Source organism: Epinephelus moara, chromosome 21 (genome assembly GCF_006386435.1).
Source record: "Epinephelus moara isolate mb chromosome 21, YSFRI_EMoa_1.0, whole genome shotgun sequence".
In the NCBI taxonomy this organism is placed as follows: Eukaryota; Metazoa; Chordata; class Actinopteri; order Perciformes; family Serranidae; genus Epinephelus; species Epinephelus moara.
Genome location: NC_065526.1, coordinates 16,962,126 through 16,970,368, shown reverse-complemented (window position 1 = coordinate 16,970,368; position 8,243 = coordinate 16,962,126). Strand labels below are relative to the sequence as shown.

The 8,243-nt window shown below is 40.5% G+C and overlaps 1 protein-coding gene across 2 annotated transcripts; it reads left to right on the top strand.

Annotated features, from left to right (window-relative positions):
• The first annotated feature begins 1,254 nt into the window (after nucleotides 1-1,254).
• On the top strand, nucleotides 1,255-7,782 carry ints15 (integrator complex subunit 15). 2 transcript variants are annotated; one of them, XM_050033401.1, is made up of 8 exons: nucleotides 1,255-1,363; nucleotides 2,353-2,553; nucleotides 2,650-2,871; nucleotides 3,199-3,364; nucleotides 3,582-3,859; nucleotides 3,959-4,196; nucleotides 5,944-5,983; nucleotides 7,321-7,782. In XM_050033401.1, the coding sequence occupies exons 2-8, from the start codon at nucleotides 2,359-2,361 to the stop codon at nucleotides 7,553-7,555; spliced, it is 1,374 nt and encodes a 457-aa protein (XP_049889358.1). In that variant the 5' UTR covers nucleotides 1,255-1,363; nucleotides 2,353-2,358; the 3' UTR covers nucleotides 7,556-7,782. The 2 variants fall into 2 exon arrangements, with proteins under 2 accessions (XP_049889358.1, XP_049889357.1); XM_050033400.1 differs by lacking the exon at nucleotides 1,255-1,363 and adding an exon at nucleotides 1,410-1,537.
• The last annotated feature ends 461 nt before the right edge of the window (nucleotides 7,783-8,243 follow it).

Here is an 8,243-nt window from a genome sequence, read left to right as displayed (position 1 = left end):
ACAAATTATATTTAAACAAGGCATTTTGTGACAGAGCAAAAACGACTGGGTAATGCAGTGTTGTAACACAATGACACTGCCTTAAAGTTCAGTTTGTTTTGGCCAGCCAGCAGCACTGCTAGTCAGCATTTGTTTTATAAACAGAAAAAAGACAGAAAAAATCATACAAAAAGAGAAAAGGCAGAAAAAATCATTTAAAAAAGAAAAATATCATACAAAAAGAAAAAAGAGAAAAAAATCATCATACAAAAGAAAAAAATATATATAAAAAATAAAAAAGACAGAAAAAACATACAAAAAAGGAAGAAAAAATCATCATACAGAAAAGAAAAAATAATATAGGCCTAATGAAGGGAAAAAAAGACAAAAAAATCACACAAAAAGGGAAAAGGCAGAAAAAAAAATCATCATACAAAAAGAAAAAATATATAAAAAATAAAAAGACAGAAAAAAGAAAAAGAAAAAATACAAAAAATAAAAAGACAGAAAAAACATGAAAAAGAAAGAAAAAACAGAAAAAAAAATCACAAACAAAGAAAAAAGGCAGAAAAACTCAAAATAGGAAAAGAAATCATACAAAAAGAGAAAAATAATCACACAAAAAGAGAGAAAGGCAGAGAAATCATATAATAAATATGTGGAATATCAATAGCTGCAACATATACAGGCCTAATTCTGTGTCAGATAGTCCTATTAAAAGAGTGTTGAGTTTGACTAATGACAAAGACAAAGTCTTGTTGGATAAAACAGGCCAATTTACAATTTAAATATGTCATGGAATAAATCAAAGTACAATACAACCCATGTATATTTGTAGCCTATGGTGTATATTGTAGGCTACAAGGTGTTCTGGTGATAGGCCTACTTTGCTTACTATTTTTTTATTTTCTTTAACCCTCGTGATAGCTCCGTCTGTTTTATATTTTATATTTCTATTTTCTGTATGTTTTATGTATGTATGTTTGAGATGATATATGTCTGTCTTTGAAAACTGAAATAGGCGAATTTATAAATGTAGATGCCAAAAAAAGACATGTAACTTTTCTTCCTCTCGTGTAATCCTGTGTGAGATAACAAAATACATTTTAATATTTTAAAACCTTACGGTCTTTTATGGGTAAAATATCTCAGCTCAGGTAAAATAAAGTCGCGCCGTTTTTTTATTTCAATAGATGGAAACTGTCTTTATTTACATTTAATAAACAGCACGTGCACTAACTCCGCTGAAAACGTCAACGGCTGTAGTGTTTTATCCCTGACAGGCTTCCGTAGAAACAGGAAGTGGTTCCGTCGTCGTTCTGAGACCACTTACTAGTCTCATCGTCGGCAGATTTATCAAGGATATTAAGAGCTTTTAGCTCAGGTAAGACCTTCACTACATACATGTGTTTTCCAGAAAAGGCTCCGACGATATTAAACACACGTAAGATTTGCTGTGGAGCAGAGACACGTCATGTTAGCTAACCATGCTAACGTTAGCTAGCTGTAGCAGGATGGAGGAGACGGACTGACTGTGGAGCTGCTCCACCTGAAAGGAGTTGAGTTACAGCTGTGAACATACCGTTCACAACACATATACATAGACATGTAACATTTAAACTCAACTTTTTAAATTAATAGTCTTTTAAACAGTGTTTATTTTACTGTCTTTAAGTTTTTTTTCGTACATGAATAAGTACACATACCTTTAGGATCAGAGCAGTGTTGTGTTACAGTTAGATGTATTTAGTTTATTGTTGTTTTCTCTGCAGGCACATCTTCAAATTAATTCAAGACTGTGTTAAGTCAAGTCTACAAATCCATGCTATGTTACATAAATTGAATGCAAATCCCAATTTATTCACCCATTTTTGAGAATTTGGACTACTCACCTACCAAAAATGCCTTAAAATAATGACTTATTAACACACAAATTCTGCTTTTGTTGTGAAATTATATTTGTAAAGGATTTATTAATATGAAAAAACGAATGATTTATAAAATATTTTGATCTGCTTTCATTTTCTTAACCAATACACTTGCCCTGTGCTAGAAAACTGTCTTATCCCAGACAAGAATTCACAACTTCAAACAATTAAAAAAATGTGTTAAAAGCCTTCTAAATCTAGAAAATGTAAAACTAGCGGTAAGTAATTATATATATTTAGTTTCCTTGCAAAGTAATAATACTTAATCACATATACATAACCACATTTCATCCATATGTGTCAATATACTTAAGTGAAAAAGTTTTGTCCCTTTTCTCAAGAATGAGTTTTAAAACAGTTCTTTGTCACTCTTGAACTTTCATCAACACATTTTTCTTGTAATGAAGATTTAAAATGTGTCACATTCTGTACGGGTCTCTGTCAGGTGGTGATGGGTGACATCCGTCAGTCGTTGCTGCCTCGCGATGTGCTGAGTGCAGCCAAGGAGCTGCTGTATCACCTGGACATCTACATCTGTAACCTGGTGCAGTCCGGGAGGCAGCCTCCTCAGGTCGACTCCAAAACCCAGGAGCTGGTGGAAGAGTTCATTCTGCATGCACCTAAAGACAGAAACACTCCCGCCAGGGTAAGAAATGACCCTCAAACACTTGTGCACCAATTTACAGTATATTAACACATACATACGAACAGCCAATAAATCTGATCTGTGTGTTTCTTCCAGCGGATGAGTGCGCTCCAGGAGCTCCAGCTGTTGGAGATCATGTGCAGCTGTTTCCAGGAGCAGAGCCGTGATACGGTCCGTCAGCTCATGTTCTCCGCCCTCTTCAGTCTCCAAGGCAACCAGGCAGATGAAAGTCGCATGGCGCTGTTAGGCAAGCTGGTCTCCATGGCAATCGCCGTGGGCAGGGTTCCGATCTTGGAATGTGCTGCGACGTGGTTACAGGTGAGGACTCAGGCTGGGGCGGGGTATCCGTTTAACCCAGTGCCAAGAAGTATCGAAACTTCTTCAGTTAAACCTTCATTTAATCCCACAGCAAGAAAAAATAGTATTTGACCCAGCCCTAATTCAAACACACTTACATACGTACATGTGCATTTAACTGTGTTCTGTGTGTGTTTTACACTTCTTTTCAATTTGAGTTTTAGACCCTTGAGTGTGATGCTAGTCCTCACAAAGTCCTGATTTCAACTCCTCAGTGTCTCCATGTGTGGATATGTGTTTGTGGACGTACTGAACCTAAGTGCCTCTGGTTGTGTTTGTGTCCTGCAGAGAACACACCGGGTCTACTGTGTGCGCCTGGCCCAGGTGCTGGTGGATGACTACTGCAGTATGGTGCCAGGCTCGGGGCCCACCCTGCAGAACATCCACAGCGCCAGCCCACGCTTCTGCTGCCAGTTTATCACTGCTGTCACCACCCTCTATGACCTCAACACAGGTGGGAGAACACAAAAGTACAAAAACATGTAAAAACTGGGGCCATAGGGATAGGATTCATAGGGATTGGTTACATTTGTGTTAATTGTTGAGACTGCAACATCCTGAAGGGGCTGTAAAAAAAAAAACCTAGAGATTTGACCTCTCTAAAATATAAAATACCCTGGAGTGTTTCCATCCTGAACATCATCTTTGTGTGTGTGTGTGTGTGTTTTCAGAGGAGCTCACCCCTCCTTTAGAACTCCTCCAGATGATTGTGTCGTGGATCCAAGACGACCCCCGTCTAGTCCTCATCACTTTCCTGAACACGCCCCTCTCTGGCAACCAGCCAATCAGCTCGCTTGATGTCACACCTTTAGGGGGGCTGGTGCGCTGGTGCGTCAAAGCCCCCCTGGCCTACAGGAGAGACAACAAGCAGGTTTTAACCAACGGCACCACTGAGAGTGAGCCAGAGGTGGGGCCTCTTTTCTCCGCTCTCCATCTGAGCGTCCTACAGGTGTGTGGTCTGTTTAGATAAATTCACCTACAGAACACATTTTTATGCATATAAATAAACACCTCCAACACTCAATTTTCCGTCTCCTGTCACTTTCAGGTCCTCATGCTGTTGCCGAACATACTCAATGAGAAGGGGCTCTTTGGTCGCCTGGCGCTGCTCCAGTTGGAGTCCCTGGCCGCACTGACCTCAGACCTCTCCAGGCTGTTGGACCAGGCCGACAAACACACACACACGTCATCCACAGATACACGTGCACAGTCTCAGCTGGCCCTGGACCGGCTGGCACAGGCCCTGCAGGTGGCCATGGCCAACGGAGCTCTGCTCTGCTCGAGAGGTAAGATGGGAAAAGATAAAAGTGGTTCAGAAGTTAGAGGCTAGAAAAGTGGATAAAGGAGGGGGATTAGATTTACATTACAGATTCTTGCCTTGTCATAGGTTACCTTAAAGGAAAAGGTCGCTGCATTAATGGGCCTGAGACTGAAAATTAACTTGACATATTCAAATCAAGCTCAGTGTGTGAGCTCTGTTTCTCTCTGTACTGTCAGTTTCCACTGTGCTGTCTGCCTAAGACAGGGGTCGGCAACCTGAGGCTCCAGAGCTGCATATGGCTCTTCAGCCCCTCTCCAGTGGCTCCCTGGGGGTTTAACAAAAATGATATTAAGTTAATCACAGTTGGGTTTTTTTTATTTTATTTTAACATCTTTATTTTGGAATTCCTTCCTTTTCTTATGAATTTTGCTGACCATAAACAGCAGTGGCTTGTCCTAAGTTTTTCGTAGCTAGACAAGCTGAAAAGTCTTGAAGGAAAATAGAGAATTTAATAGCATGTCGATAGATTTGTTTGCTTTCACCGCTAATGCTGCAAAGTTAAAGTACCGAATTAGACTTAATAGGCTGTTACTGACATTGTAAGACTCAAATATGCTCCAGACAAGTTTTTTATTTATTTTTCTGGCCAATGTAATTTTTAAATTACAAATTGTCAATTTATTTATTCAGCTTTTATTTCAGGTTCCCCACAGATTCTTAAAAATCTTAAAGAGCATTGCATTTAATCTAAAAATAAGACTTTACATTGTATAAAAATGTCTGAAATCAGTCTTCCAGAAGTCTTAAAAATGCTCAGACATGAGAAGTAGGTTTTTCTGAATGATTTATTTCTGGCGTTGCATTTTAAAATCTTAAAATAGTTGATGACATCTATTTTTTAAAAATAATTTAACCTTTGTCTCCGCCACGAGACATAAGTCATGTTTTTGGATTAAATAAAAATTTAACTCAAAATTTTTCCAATCCCTTAGTAATTGGGTTTTATATTTCATTGTGATGTTTCGTTCTGGCATTAAAAAAATGCCTTAAAAAAAAGTCTTAAATCTGATTTGCCTCAAGCTTCAGGAACCCTGTATTTATCCAGGAAGTGTCTTGTGATACGTTAAATCCATCTGTGTGGTGGAGTATCATAAAACAAATAGCCACTTTTACAATAGGTGGAGAGTCCCTGCTCTTTATATCGTAATATAGATCAGTGAGAGGACATGTCACGATACCAGGAATTCAATACCAACACCAGTGAAATTCCACTATTCTAGATACCCAATTCAGTACCACTGTAAAAAAAAACAACAAAAAATTAAATGCCATGGGCTTAAAAATGCCTTAAACTTTGAATTCTTGGAATAACTCTGGTCGTCTGCCTTTGAGGTGCTTTGCTACGATGAAAGTGTTTCCTTGTTTTGTTTCATTGAAGCTACACATTTCATGCCCTGTTTGTATTTTCATGAATGGAAGTTCATGAAGCAGAAGCCAAACAGGATCACTGTTTCCTAGCCAGTGAAATTTTCAGTTTTTATAGGGACTCAAACTCAAAAAAAAAATCAGGCTTCCACATAACCTTTCAGCATCTCCACCTCCTCTGCTGTAGACCTGCAGAGGGCAACAGTGTGCGAAGAGACACCGATTTGAGCTTTAAGCACTGACTAAACACGTAACTGACCGACTGGTTTGATTGCTTGTCGTATGGATTATGTCATCATGCTGTGGTGATGTTCGAGTGCTTATTTCATGCTGCCTTGTCTCTACAGAGGACCTGAGAGCCATTTGTTCCCGCTTGCCACACAACAAGTAAGAACCATTTACTGCCTATTACCCATTTACCTTACAGTCATTTCCATGGTCACCTGGTTTCAGCTAGAACTAAAGAGTAGAAGTTTAGTGTTATATACCGATGTAGTTCTATGGTTATAATCGATGCCCCATGTTAGAGAAGTATTTCAGTGCTGGAAAGATGCAGTAGAAAGATGCAACTACCTTTGAAATTGGTGCTACATAACCGGAGAAATCAGAGAAAAGGGACAGTGGCATTTCGCTTTTGCTCAAGAGGTGGAAAACCTAAGTAAATAGTTTGTTGGGCACAGTGAAACAGAGATCTGTGTGGGTACATGAGACCCTAAAAAAGAGGGTGGATCATGGGGAGTACCACCAGTTGGTCCAGGAGCTTCACCTCGATGATGCTGTTTCCAGGCATATTTTAGGATGACTCAGGGGCAGTTTGACAACCTGCTGTCTATCGTCGGGCCGTATAGCTCTGGGTATCCAGCAACCGCTACTGCCAGTTTCTCCTCCATTGTTTACCAACTGTAAACTTGTTGTGACCACCGCAGAAGGGCCGCCTCTCGAATCATCTGATTGGACAATGGGAAAAAAGATGATAAATTAAGAGATGACATGAAGCGCTTTTCTGCTCTGAGTTGAAGTTTTTTTAAACTCGAGGAGTTCAGAGTGCTTTGGCAAAAATGCCAGGCGCCTAGTGCGCAGAAATGCGAGACACGTCGCAACACAAAACCAGCAAGCAAAAAGCTTCATTCTCATTCTCAGCTGCTAAAACATTTTCTGTATGATCGGGGCTTTACCCTGACATTCTTACCCTAACCTTAAGCAGTCCTACTCCTCTTGCCGAAACCTAACCAAGGAAGGCAACAAGTACTAGCCAATCATAGGGAGAGTACGGAGGGTCATTCCTTCACCATCCTAGGATTCACAATTTTGCACTCAGGACAGCCTTAAAGACATGTACACATCATTTCTGCTGCCATTTCCAGCTGCTTTCCCTCAAAAGAAATAGTGCTGTCCTCAGCCTGCTGTGTGTTTAGTTTCACTGACAACACAGTGGGATCAGTTTTAGGACCATCAGCACAATTGCAGTAAACACCCTCCCAAAGAGTGTCCGGTTAATTCCACACCCACATAAGTTTGTGTACATTTTAGTCAGGTAAAAGAAAATATATATAAAGTGGCAAGTTTAGGACAGTAATCCAGTTTTGAAGCCAGACAAGTAGTCTGTCGATGTGTCTCAACTCTCAGACTTTAATTGCGATGAACAAAATGTTTCCTGTCCCATCTCAACATTTCTTCTCTGTCCTCTCCTCTTTGTCGTCTCTGTGCGTCCTCTGTCCCCACAGTTTGCTCCAGCTGGTGTTGTCAGGCCCAGTGATGTACTACAACAACATCCACACCCCTCCACTGGCCTTCAGCCCGCACGCAGCTCATTCCCCCATCGCCTCGCACCCGACACACCCCGCACACCCAGCACACACCCCGCACACACCTCTGGCCACCCACCCCTCCTCTCACCCTCAGTACCCTGCTCAGCCTTTCATGACGGGGATGCCGTTCCCCTTCAGACCCAGCCACTAAAAAAAATAATGTCCAACCTGTTTGCAGATGTGAAGTTGTGTGTTTATGTGTGTGTGTGTGTGTGTGTGTGTGTGTGTGTGTGTGTGTTAGATAATGAGTGTTGGTGTCTGTTTGTTGAATGAAATCATGTGTGAGTGATGTGTTATGGTGTTAATGAGCAGATCTGCTTCTGCTGAAAGTCTCTGAGGCGAACGTGTTTGTCCAATAAATATTTTTTTTTTTACCTCACTCTGGGTGTTGTTCTTTGTACCGACCACTTGTGGTCGCTGTTGTCACAGCTGCAGATACTGCACACCAGCTTTCAAATGTCATGCAGGTTGGGGCTTTATTTGAATTATTGCAAAGTACAAGATGGAAAGAGAAGCTGTAATTATGAGTAATGCAAAATGTACTTGCTGGTTTCATTTTATGGTACAGAGCAAGAGTCATGGTTAGATTAGACTAAACTCCTTTTATAATCAGCACCAAGCAAAACTCCTGCATTTAAAGAAGATAAAATGGAATAAGAGGAGATACAGAAACGCCTATAGTATAATTTGACCCATGTAAATGCAGACGTACACACCATCAGAGGCTGCATGACATGATGTTGAGCACAACAGACCCCAAAGGTAGACTGTTCACCTCTGTCCCAAACCAACCAGGGTCATTACATAACCAGAGAGCCTTCTGGAGCCAAACCCTGTGT

What these genes read in the sequence shown, in the direction of transcription:
- ints15 (XM_050033401.1), top strand. Translation starts at nt 2,359, where the DNA reads ATGGGTGACATCCGTCAGTCGTTGCTGCCTCGCGATGTGCTGAGTGCA. An exon ending in ACAGAAACACTCCCGCCAGG is followed by an intron (nt 2,554 to 2,649) that starts GTAAGAAATGAC and finishes TGTTTCTTCCAG; the next exon opens with CGGATGAGTGCGCTCCAGGA. An exon ending in GTGCTGCGACGTGGTTACAG is followed by an intron (nt 2,872 to 3,198) that starts GTGAGGACTCAG and finishes TGTGTCCTGCAG; the next exon opens with AGAACACACCGGGTCTACTG.